The sequence below is a fragment of the Protopterus annectens genome, chromosome 14.part0 (genome assembly GCF_019279795.1).
Source record: "Protopterus annectens isolate FY-2018-M chromosome 14.part0, PAN1.0, whole genome shotgun sequence".
Lineage (NCBI taxonomy): Eukaryota > Metazoa > Chordata > Ceratodontiformes > Protopteridae > Protopterus > Protopterus annectens.
The window spans coordinates 744230587-744243859 of NC_056748.1; the positions used below are offsets into that span (position 1 = coordinate 744230587).

General features: G+C 39.3%; 1 protein-coding gene across 1 annotated transcript in view; it reads right to left on the minus strand.

Moving 5' to 3' along the window:
* LOC122788722 (glutathione peroxidase 3-like) overlaps positions 1-13273 on the minus strand; it is a 163707-nt gene that overhangs the window by 97140 nt on the left and 53294 nt on the right. The window contains exon 2 of the mRNA XM_044055613.1: positions 10565-10658. Coding sequence (XP_043911548.1) covers positions 10565-10637 — 73 coding nt within the window. The 5' untranslated portion in view covers positions 10638-10658. The remainder of the gene's footprint in view (positions 1-10564; positions 10659-13273) is intronic.

The following is a 13273-nucleotide window of genomic DNA, read 5'->3' on the forward strand; positions in this document are numbered from 1 at the left end:
GGAAGCATCTGCAAAATTGTGCATGTACCTCAGCAGGAACAAGAGGGTTCAAATCTTCTCAGGTAGCTGGTGCACTCATCAGGGGACCATTCAAAGCTTTCCTTCCATTTATTTTAAAGGCTGGGCAAACAGAATGTGGGGAGTAGGAATAGCTTACAAATCAGAAAGAAGCAAAAAAGATTCCTCAAAGGAAAAGTGATACATATGAATGGCTGGAAAACCTTATTTGTGCAAATATTCCAAAAGTGTTTGATGGACCCCATGTTATAAGATATCTGAGATGATATGTATTACATAGATAGGATAATGCTGTTGTGAGGCTTAGGTTATTTGATTTCTGTTTAAGGGTTACTGCTGCAGACATTCTTGAATCTAGGACATTTCAACAGCAGAGGAAACTACTGAGAATGTTGTTGTATCTTTCGGCTTTTCTCGGTTAGGGGTCGCCACAGTGGAACTCCGGTCCGCTAATGATTGGCAGTAGATTTTTACGTACCGAGTTGCCAGCCCTGATGTACAACCTTCAACGAAGGTACGCCCGTTCACGCATGTTTCCACACAGAAGACAACTTTAGCTGAGAATCGAACAGGACAATGTCTTATTGTGAGGCGCCAACGCTACCGCAGCACCACCACCGCGGTTCATGTGGGTGAGAATTAAGCAGATGAGGGGTGGGGCAAGAATCAGGAATCTGTGCTGGAGGTTGTTGGCCATATCTGCCAGTGTCTAGTAGATAAATTGCAAAGAGTGACTCCTGATGGGTGAGAGAAGAAATTGGGTATTGTCACAACAAGGCCAGGAAGTTATTACTGTTCCTCAGACAAAGTAAGGCAAGAAGGAGGAGTAGAAGGCAAATAACATTTGGAATATTTGAATGAGGGCTACATGGGTGAGTCTCAGTCCATCTGATGTATGAATGTATTACAGGTGAGAGTCCAGGGATGTTCCCCTAAATTAGATGAAAGTTAGATAGAATAGCTGTTAACTGGTTAGTATTTTGACCTTAGATCCTTGAGAAAGTTTACTTTCCGGTATATCACATCTGTTTTAGATTTCTTTTAATGGGATATGTAACTTTCCCTCTGGGTAGAAAAATTGGACCTGTTTATATACTTACGTACTGCATCTCAGAGGCCTGTTTTAAATTAATCCTTCCCTAAACCACCATCTCCATAGTGTAGATGGGTGGAGTCCTGACAATGCTGTAGATAACCAGTGTGCAGTTATAAACCCAGATGCTAGAGGAACCAGATGTGAAAGGATGGTGTTACTGGCTAAGGCTAGCTCACACTTCCTGGAGGGGGAGGCTAGTCAGCACATGTCCCATTACAAGAATGCCACCCGATAATGGGCCTCAGATGCAAACTCCAGGCATGAAAGGACAGGAATATTGGGATCAAGCCTGCTGTGTAGTGCACCACACAAGAGGCAGGTATAGCAGTTGTGCAGAAGTATGCTTTCACACCTGGTCTGGCATAGCAAGTAATGCACACATCTACTGAAAACAGGACAAATTAGTATGGAGCATTTAACTATTTACAAATCCTCACCCACCCTCACCCCTTTTGATGACAGCCTTGTTCTCTGTCTCCTTTTACTTTTTGTCCAGTGCTGGGAAGTAGAAATAATGAATGGGCTTGTGCAAGACAGAGCTGGAAAGTCATGGGAGTAGTGGTGCAGTGGCCAAAAATAGGTACAGAAAAGTGTTCCCATTTGCTACTGGAGGCAGGCATGTCTAATCTGTTTGTAGGTGAGAGAGCAATGTATATCTTGACAAGTCACTTGGTATAGGAGTTTAGTACAGGGAGTTCAGGTTTAAGAGGATGGCATTCTCTCTGGTCTTCCTGTGTGATACATGAGAAAGGCCTGGAACACTTTAGGTGGAAAGACCAAAGTTCGACATGAACATACCAAATAGTTTCAATCTTAACTCTAAAATGTACCCCTCTAAATATTCTTGTAGTGAAATATTGTTAAATGGTGTCATCTTATAAATGTTATATTTATTGTGCATTTCAAGTTTTATCAGTAACCCTAGCCTAATTGATTAGATAGTCAAAATCATTACTTGAATTCAGATAAAGCAGAGAAGTGCATTTTGCTTGAGGAATCCCTCCTACAACATGAGGAGCTACAACTCTATTTCTCTGCTACTTTTACTCAAGTCTGTGCAAGGTCAATCATTCAGTAGTGTAAAAATTGTCTCTAAGTGATTTGGTTGTGTGGATTAACATTGCCAAAAATGGTCATGGGTATTTGCTGCTGGTGTGCGTTGAGGATTTGGCCTACTCTGATTTACACCAGGGACCCATGCTAACGGTGGGAGAGGTCGAGTGCTTCTGTTGACCAATGTGCACCAAATTAAGCCCAGTAGCCCTGGGTTAATAAGCTACTTGTTGGCTGATGTCCAGTTGCCTAGCCTGTGTTACCTGAGATAGCTGTGTTGAGCAAAAGCAGAATATACAAACAATGATCCTGCTGAATATGAACTTTGGATTGCTACACTGACTATATATTTACTGACAGTCCAGGACTTTGAAGAGGATGGCATGATGGTAAAGAGGAGACTGAACATCATATGTATTCGAAGAGCTATGGTGGAACGGCAGTGTAGCAAAACCAGTTCACTTGGAATCCAGAGTCTGCTATTCAGGTTATGGACATACTAGTAATTTTGTGGGAATTGTATTGAGGAATAGTCTTTCCGAAGACAGTGAGGAATGTTATCAGAACTTGTGATAGACTCGTGACAATCAAACTACAGTGTAAATATAGGGCACTATTCCCTACAGCAGAGTTGTGATAGTGAGGAAAAGAATGCATTCAAGCAGCAGTTACAAGACCTACTAGATAAATCAGGACATCATGCATTGATGGTAATAATAGGAGACCTGAAAATTCATGTCAGCACAGACAGAGCAGTATATGAAGAATGGCTGGGTCCACAGTGGTGGGGCAGCAGGAATAAAGGATAGGCCATTCCAAACTTTGTTTAGCAAATGGCTTGATGGTGGCCAACACATGGTTCACCAAGAGAGACAGTTATAAAATCACATACAGGAGGGGTCAACATGCAGCCCAGGTAGATTTCCTCCTAGTGAATAAAGGGCATTGGGGTAGAATCAAATTGCAAAGTCATCCCCAGTAAAGCAATTAGCACAAAGCAAAAAACACTGGTGGCCACAGTCTGCTACAAGCAGCAGTCAGAAAGGGTTTAAGATCGATAGAAAGCACAAGAGTTGAAGGAAATACTCAGGGTTTCTAGCACCTGAGGAAGAAGAATAAATAGGCAGAGCTGAAGAAGAATGACAGCTTCTCAAAACTGCTTGTGTGAAGACTATAGTACAGATATGTAGGTAAGCGAAGTATGGAAATAAGGTACATAAGGAAGGTTGGTTGTGGAATGCAGCAGTCCATGAAGGTTCCAAAAGAATGAAGAAGTGCAGGAAAAAGTAGGAGATAGAAAATGCTGACCAAGCTAAGAAGGTATACTGGTTGGCTAGCAAAGAGGCAAAAATGCTAGTCACAATAGTAAAGAATAAGGCATCAGTATCTGGAAAATGACTCAGATGATGGTGTAAAGAAATGCTATCTAGTTGCAAGGCAAAGACAGAATGATAAAGATGATAGTCATTAGATACCATTCATAAGAGATGACGGGAACAACCTGCTTGTCAGTCCACAGGACATCAAAGGCTGATGGAAAGAGTATTTCTAGTAGCTTCTGAATGAAGAAAACCCACCAGAATGTGTACAGCTCCATAACAGTCTATGTTTAAAGAGGAAGAAGAACCTACCCTAGAAGTACGAACACCACTAAGGAAAATGAAGTCAAGAAAAGCAGCATGCTCAGACGAGGTCATGGCAGATATGATAAAGATGTTAGGTAAGTCAGGGGAAAAATGCCTGAGTGTGCTTATGGAGATATATGGAGGTATATGGAGAGAAATAACTATCCTCAAATGACTAGAGCATAAGCATCCTAGTGCCAGTGTAGAAGAACAAAGAGAACATTCACAACTGTGGGCAGTAGAGAGGCAGCAGACACCTGTCTGAATGCATTAAAATGCTGGAAATTATGAATGATAAATGAATATGCAGAAGGATTCAGACTGGGATGCAGCACAAATAACCCAGTGTGTTTGTAGTGAGACAGATAGTTGAGAAGTAGCTAGAGATGAAGAAAGAGTCCAACTGGACATTCCTAGACTTGGAGTAAGCATATGAGAAGGTTCCAAGAAAGCTGATTTGGGCAATCCTGTGATGGCTTGAAGTGCTAAAAACTTTGGTAGAATTATTGCAGGCTATGTACAAGGACCCAGTGACTCAAGCACAAACATTGTTTTGACTCACAGAAGGGATCCCTGTAGGGGTGCATCAAGCTTCTGCTCTGAGCCCACTGCTGCTCATATAGGTGATGGACTTTATTAGCAGCCAGATAGGAGGGGACAGATCAACAAAGTTGCTGTATGCAGACCATGTATCATTACAAGGCAGACTCTGCACAGGAACTTCAGCAAATGATAGAGGAATGGAATGCAAAACTGAAGGCACATGGGATGAAACTGATTACAGACAAGACAGTTATCATGACAGTAAATGGCAAAAATTATCATAAGCTGAAAATTGAGCTAGAAGGGAAAATAGTGGAGCAGTTTAACAGCTCCAGATATCTGGGAGGGGTGTTTGTGGAGAAGGTAAGTCTGAATAAGGAGGTAAAAGCTAGAAACAGAGGGTCTGCAGCCAAATGGCACAGAGTGTCAGGATAGTGTGTGATAGAAGAATGCCAAAGAAGATGAAAAGTAAGGTGTACATAACAGTGGTATGATGAATGCTACTGTATGGTACAGAAAACTGAGCAGTAAAGGTACTACACATGAGAAAACTGGAAATGAAGGAGATGAGGTGTCGTGATGGGTGGTAGGATGCACATTGTGGGACAGATGAAGAGTTGAGGATGTGAGAACAAAGCCCAAGTACCTCCAGTTGCAGAGAAGGTACAAGAGAACAGATCATGGTGGTTGGGGCACGTGTAGGAAATCAGAAGACAATTTGGTGAAGAGGCTTTGAGAGAGACAGAAAAAATGTAAGAAGAAATAAGGACATCCAGCAAAGGGATGGATGGCTGGATGGATGGATGGACGGACAGATGGTGTGAGGGAAGACCTGCGACAGGCAGGCATGACTGTCAAAGAAGGTAGGAGAGTGGCACTAAATTGAGAGATGTGGCAACATTTCATGCAACACCCATACCCTGGGTAGAAAAATGGGAAAAACGGGTTTGATTTTGATGAGTACGATGATGGTCTTCTACGGAGGGTCTTGGCTGTGGGTTTGGTGCTTACATTTAGCTGCCATTAGTTTTGGAGGTTACTGCTTGTACATTAAAATGCCCACTTTTCTAATCTGAGTATCAGTCTTAGTTTTTCAGCTTTGCTGACTTTGATAGATGGGTACGACATAATCATATTCAAATAGAATATGAAGTACAGGTAGTATGAAAGGCAGCTCTGCTCTGTAGGTAGACTCTGTATCTTGCAGGATGGTTGCATATTCATGCTGTACGACCAAAGAAGGCACAAGTGTATGCTGCAAAGCAGACCTCTACTGAAGGCCTTTGACACATTGGTATTGGTCAGTCACATTTCCAGGCTCATATGAAGGTAAGCCGCATCAGGGTACTTGGGTCTGGTCAAGCAAATACTATATTTGAAATATCGAAAGTGAATTTGATAGCTGGTGAGAATGATTTGTTTTCTGTAAACTGCTCCTCCTTTGGAAAAAAGTTGCTGTCCAGCAATATTTTAGCAAATAATCTTGCAAAAATGTAAGGAACTACTAGCAAGATGTTTGAACTCTCACTACAAATAGTAAAGCTTTATGACTTGAATGTATGCAAAGCTTTCCGAATTAGGGCCCTTGAGGTTATGTCTAAAGTTAGCCAAGTCCCAAAGAAAAGCTAAGTACTAAGATATATTTATTTTTGACTTGCACATGATAAATTTATAGTTTTTTTTGCATTTTTATTATTGCTACTGACTTCTCCATGAATTTTTATGTTAAAATGTTATTTTTCATCAACTTTTGTAGAAAAACCTCAGTCATGTCTAAACATTATGATTTGTGACCAGTATATTAACAAATTAAATAAATATATAATTTTATATCTTGTATGTTTATGCTTGTTATACAGATGTTTTACACACTATCAAGATATTGGTTCTTGTACTTCTTCTAACCATCCTGTTGCTTTCAAATATAATATATTGCTTTGTCTTTCTCATTCTCTACAAATGGATAAATGGAAATTTTATGAGATTTAGCTTTAAACTGGGTAATGGATATTAGATGATAATACAGTCTCAGTTCTGCATTATGCAATGGTGTAGCTATGTAATATAATTAATGATGTCAGGTAAATACTAACTGATTGAAGGAGGAATGCCAGAGGATTTACTGAAGTTCGAGAAAAGCAAAGATTCTAATTTTATAAGAAATAATGTATGGTTATACCTTTAAATGTTTTACTTAAACATTGTGGTTTAAACCTGTGTATGTCTGCATATTTGCATCTAGTATGCTGAGCTGTTTGCCAGATGTGCAGATGCATAAACCCCTCCTAGATTCTCCACACATGGACAACAAAATAATACTATGTCCATATTAACTATAACATTGCTTCTCCCACATTACCATTTATTTCATAGTGGTCTTGTTGCAAAATAACCCCACATTGTCACTTGTACTACCACTCTTCAGAGGCTACAAGGCTTCTTACAGGCATTCACTGTAGGCACTCCACTATCTTCATTCTCTGGCTCTGGAAATGCTCCTAGCATTAGTGGTGAATATTGGGGCATTCACCATACCTATACTGGAACATGAATTGGACAGGAGATTCATTGTGGTAAGCATCAGTCAAACTATTGTTGTTCGACTTTTCTGTCAAACAAATCACTTCAACAATTCCATAACTGATGTATTTACTGAAAAAAATACAGGGGAGCTATAATATGAAAATAAACCTTAGTAAATGTTCATGTTCATGAATTTTAAGATTTACTTTGTGCACAGGTGCAGCGCTATGATATCCCAAGGTTAGAAGTCATGTACCACGTCATCAAAATGGCCAGTAAAATGCTTGGAACTGCATTTAGATTTAAATTACATGGTGCTGTTGCATTTACTGAGGTTGTTTTTAGCTTTAATTAAAGAAAATATGCCAGAACCATCAATAGTGTAATGTTACGGTGTTTTGATGTGCTAAAATGTTATACTTTATAAAACTGTACACAAGACATTTTCTTGACACATTAATGCTTTATCTTCATCCACAGCTCAACATCAAGTTGGTGCATTGCAGTATAATGTAACAAGAGTACAACAAACATGACATAGTCTTATCAACCAAAAGAGAAGTTGTGAATAATGATTAATAAAGAGTTGAAAGAATTCACATGGAAGGGAAAGAGTTAAGTGGGATAAGTTAATTCAATGGAACAAAGGTTGTTTGGGATTGCTTGATTTGAGTATTTTAGTGCTACAGAGTTAAGGCTCACATGTATAACACAAGCAGAAGGTTATGATTTGAGAAGGAGGATGAGGCGGGGGGAGTTTGAGAGATAAGGAGAGCATGAGAATTTGGATGTAGACCCTCAAGGAGAACAATAACAGCTATACAGAAGATGATATAAGAATGTCATTTGGTCTTAATGTGCACCAAGAAAACATGAGTTTGGGACAAGAATGTGATATAAAAGAACTTGAGCAAGCGGAAGTGTATAAATATTTGGGAATTGATGAAGGATTAATAATAAAACATGAACAAATGGGAATAAAACTTTGGAATATTTTAGAAGACTTAAATTAATCTGGAAAACAGCATTGACATCTAGGAACAAAATTCAAGCTGTAAACCAACTTGCTGTTTCTCTCCTAACTTACAGTTTTGCAGTGATTGATTGGCCTCAAAAGGTGGTGGATAGATTAGACAACAAAACAAGAAGGATGTTTCATGCTCATTAAATGATTTATAAAAATCAGTGCATACCAAGATTATATATTCCCCATTCTGAAGGAGGGATGAGCCTCCTTGAAATTGAATACGTGTTGATCTGCAATTGTAGGATTGCATACATATCTGCTGACCTCACAGTACCCAAATGTAGTGAAGGTTTTGAAACATGAGGAGAATAAATCTAAGATGACTTCCCTTCTAAGTCTAGCAGAAGCATATCAGCATCAAGCAGGAATGGAAATCAAACTAGAATTAGATAAAAGTTAGGCAGCAACTGAATGTGCCAAAAAACAAAAGAAAGGATATAAGATGAAGGATCAGATGAGAAGGCAAGAAATGTGGGAAATGCATACATATAGTTACAAGTATAGAAATCTCCTGGAAGAATCTCATGTGGATCAGGATCAAATGCAGGAATGGTTAAGGAGAGGCGAATTCAAACCAAAAGATGAAAGGTTAATATTGTCAGCCCAAGATAGTGGCTTACGTACACGTTCGTTTAAAAAGTCCATTGAACATGTGGGAGAAACAGACAAATGTAGGTTCTGTAAAACAGAATTGGAAACAGTTGTACACCTTGTTCCTGGTTGTGACATACTAATGGCGGAAGGACTGTATACTGAAAGGCATAATAATGTGGCAAATCTGCTGCACTGGGGCTTGTCCAAACATTATAATATTGAAGTAGCTAAAAAACACTGGAAACATGATCCACAAAGTATCGTAGAAAATGATGGTCTACATCACATGTGATCTCCCATTACCAACAGTTCAGAAGACAAATACAAGCAAACCAGATATAGTAGTCTATGAAAAGAAGACAAAAGTAGCATAGATCATTGAAATCGCTACACCCAGTGACTGCAGTGTCTTGCATATAGAGAGAGACAAAATCATAAAATATCAGGATTTGCAGGCAGAAATGACAGCAATGTGGAAGAAAGATATCCAGACAGTTCCAATAGTAGTAGGAGCAATGGGTCCTATAAAAAAATTATCTACAGTTGTATTTAGATATGTTACCAAAACATGTAACTCTGTACAAATTGCAGGAGTCATTACTGGACACATTGCGGGTGTTGTGAAGAACACTTCTGGCTGACATCAAAGATGGAAACAATACTTATTTCATGAACTTTAATCATACGTTGACTTAAGAATTGAGTTCATTCCTGTCATGATATTAGAAACCCAAAAGATTTGGAGAAATTACAAAGAGAGAAACGATACTATATCCATAAAATAACAGAAAGTATTCTGAGAATTAAGCCAACATGAGAATGGAGAAAGGATATTTTACCAATAGGGATGACTGCAAATAGGAGAACAGAAAATAAGCAAGAGGAGGGCTAGAATTTACTGGAGAAAACTGACAGGGGAACCAAGGTACTGGGGGAAAATAATTACAGAGGGAAAGTTAACAGAGTGGGATGAGGTCAAGAAGACATTGGACCTTAGGCTAGAGACTGCCTTCCCTACCAGGGGTTAAAGATTGATATCAGAGTATAGGCAAAGAGAAAGGGATAGGGGAATCCTAAGTGAAAGACCTGCTCTAGCTCTGGTAGAGTTTTTGGTTGAATCTGGAACAGAAGCTGCTGTTAAAAAAAGAGATAATTAGTGAGGCATATCCTATATTGCACGATGGCTATAAGAATCAGTCAGAGGAGGTTAGAAAAGATTGTGAAGAGGGAGACTGGAAAAGCAGTTTCGAAGGGAACAATGGGAGAACATATATATGTATCCCAATACTGCAACAAAGTCCAGAAGGTTTAGGATTTTTCTTGGAATTGTTTGCATGGATATTTTTGCACTCCAAGCAGACTTCAAAGAATTTTCCCTCAGGTAGATAGCAAATGTTGGAGTTGTGATGTGGAAGAAATAGGTAACTGGGAACATATGTTTTGGGAGTATAATGAGTTGGCACATTTAAAAAATCACCTACAGAGTACTCTGTCAGAAATATTAGGTGAGCAAATGGCTGTAATGAAGGAAATGATGCTTTTAAGCTGGGACGCAGGATCTGAATTGCCTACACACAGTAAGCCCTTGTTAAGTTTAATTGGGTTGGCCTCCAAAAAAAGCAATTACTAAAAAATGGAAATCGAAGTCTAAACCAACTGTATTTGAAGTATTGAGTATTACAAAAGAGATTACTGAACAGGAAGAGGGATCTTTAGAAAAGGGAAGGAGCAAATTACGTAGAAATAAATAGGAATTGCATGGGCAATTAATAATGTTCAAGAGGAGGAGGAAGAGTTAAGAGAAGGCAGGAACTGAGCAAATTATATAATGCTGTACTGATGAAAGTTAAAATGAAAGAAAATATATGCAATGTATGTAAAACGAAAAAAATGTTAATATGTTTTTTTTTTCTGTTAATGTATGTTTGCCAATGTCTTAAGTGATAATTTAATAAGGATGTTTAAAAAAAGACAACTACAAACATATGCAGAAAATACCATGCAGATTTGGCAGCTATCCTCATTCCTATAAAAGAATGGAAGTTAATGTGACATCCTGAGAGATTAAATGCAGCCTACTCTTACCTGGACTTTGGAGACCAAATTGGTTACAGGGAAATCCCAAAACAGTGAAATCTGTTCCTGCTAAACGGCCCATTAGTGCATTCAGTTGGTGGTACTGCAGAAATGTAAAAAAAAAAAAAAAAATGGTCAACATGCAGTGCACTTATATAAGGACAGAGCAAATATTCATAACTTGAATGGCTTAATACATATCTCATCTATTAATCATATACATATCATATGTCTGTGTAAAGATCACTTTCTCTAATCACAGAACTATAGGTTCATAGAGTCAGAATAACTTGAAAAATATGCTGACACTACTCATTTTGTTGCACGTTGCTGTTTGTACAAAGCAGGTATATGCATGCTTAAGGTCTGCTCTTTTGTGATACTGCTAAGGGATCATTATTGTACCAGAAATTAATACTAGAGGTAAAATATGGAAGGGTGATTAAAGTCACTTACTTCTTTTTATGTTTTACTTTAAGCATTATAATGTTGTTTGCTATCCCACAGGAAGAAAATCTATTCCACTACTTTCACTGAAACAATGATCATATGACGACAGGAATGCAATTTGTTGCTAACTGTAAAAGAGCTAAGAGAGATTACTACATTTACTGATGCATACTCAGATAGTATGGGGCCTTGCAAGCAAAATGCTGACCAGCACAACTCGGCAGCTGTGAACACTGTTAGTTGCACAGTGACACGCTTATATGTGTAATCAGTTGTTGTTGTGTCTTTCGGCTTGTCCCGGTTATGGGTCGCCACAGCGGAACTCCGGTCTGCTAATGTTTGGTTGGGAATTTTTACGTACCGAGTTACCAGCCCTGACGCACAACCTTCAACGAAGGCACGCCCATTCACACATGCGTCCACATAGAAGACGCTCTAGCTGAGAATTGAACGGGACAACGTCTTGCTGTGAGGCGACAACGCTACCGCAGCACCACTACCCCGGGTTGATATTTGTAATCAGTGCTGAAGTTACATGTTGCCAATGACTTAGAACTTCATTTTATAATCATTAGAGTCCTTATAATGCATAATAAGCAAGAGACCTTAGAAAACATTGAATTACCTAATGCCCATGGGGGTTAACAAAAACATTCACCATGGGAACAACAAAATAAAACAAAAGAGTGTTTGGCAAATGTCTAACATATTGACATTTACGATCATGAAGTGCCAGTGAAAGGAGGCTACAACTGAGTGCTGGGCCAGACTGTTAAACATTTTTATGCACAAAGCTGCATTAGTAGTTAAATGCATACTCATAAAGTAGGCATTTTTAAACATCTTTGAAGTGTATGTTTAGTATATTCTTGTTGTGACAAACACCATGGACCAATATGAAGGAGCTCATAATTGTCCTGAACAGTGATTTTGCCCCCCCCCCCCCAGCTTCATAACATAGAGGGATGCAGTACTGACTTTGACTCAAAAGCCACGTGTGATTAATGCCTCCTGCTGCAAGAAGAGGTGGGTATGGAGGGATGAGAAGAAGGGCCATCACTGGCTTGCCCATTTTAGAGGGAAGGGTAAGATTTATGTTTGCAATCTGGCATTCCTCTGATGATGTGGTAGTATGGTAGATAGCCGTTGAATTTAGCATACCAGGGAGGGTGAGAGAAAACTGATCCTGCATTCAGTGATGCATTTGATGTCAAGGTAGCCATAACTAAATCCTTGGTGCACAACAAGAGTATATGTCCATTGTCAGGTGGTCCCATGTTTCCTTGCTGTGATCTACAGTGATCTTGGAGGTAGTAGATGCATTTTTTTAGTCCTTTTTTTTTCCTCCCTGCAGCTGACCATTGTCTGCCTGTGGTGCATCTCCTCATCCAGTGGGTCTACTGGGAACTACACACTCCTGAACGTACTCCATATCATGCTTGGGACCAGTGAGAGATCGAAGCATCCTGGTGCAGCAACACATTACTGACAGGAGGTTTTTCTTCTTTTAACCTAACTTTTACCATTTTTTACTACCCATACCGATACTTCCTGAAGGTGGACATGCAATAGGGACTTGTGGCATATCATTCCACCAATGCTGAGACTAAGCCAATATCTCTTACCTATTCCATCTTGGGATATGCCCCCTTACATGTCCCTAGCCTCCATCAAAGACTGTATGCAAGGAGTATGCAAGCACACACTATTCCCTCAAGCTAAGCACATCAAACCTTCCCCTACTGCACCATAGATGTCTGAGCTGCTAGTCAAACCTGGGTCTCTCGCACCATAGTCATGGATTTATCCTTTTACATCATGGTGGAGCTGATTGGTGGTAGTATATATAAAGTAGTAGGGGTATGAGGGGGTGCAAGGGCACACAAAATGCTTTAAAAGTATAACAGCGAGTTTCTAATTTCAATGCTTTTTTTGTTTTTGTTTTTGTTTTGTTTAAATCAGGTTATTCTTCTGATGCCCTGTAGTTTCAGCTCTCGCATTTCTTTTTTTTTTTTTTAAAAAATCTAAATTAACCATGTAGCTGTTTCCCATGTGTGACTTTTGTATGTTTCATTCTCTTAGAAGGACAGCACTCTTTTTCATTCATTAATTAACTTGCAAATACCTGATTTATCCATTTCAAGATCATAAGGAAATCAGAGGCTATCCGCCCACCGAGTGATTGTAAGGAAGGGAAAATAATTACCGAAGGGATTCCCATCATTGCAAGATGCACTCATGCACGCCTATACACACACACACACACAC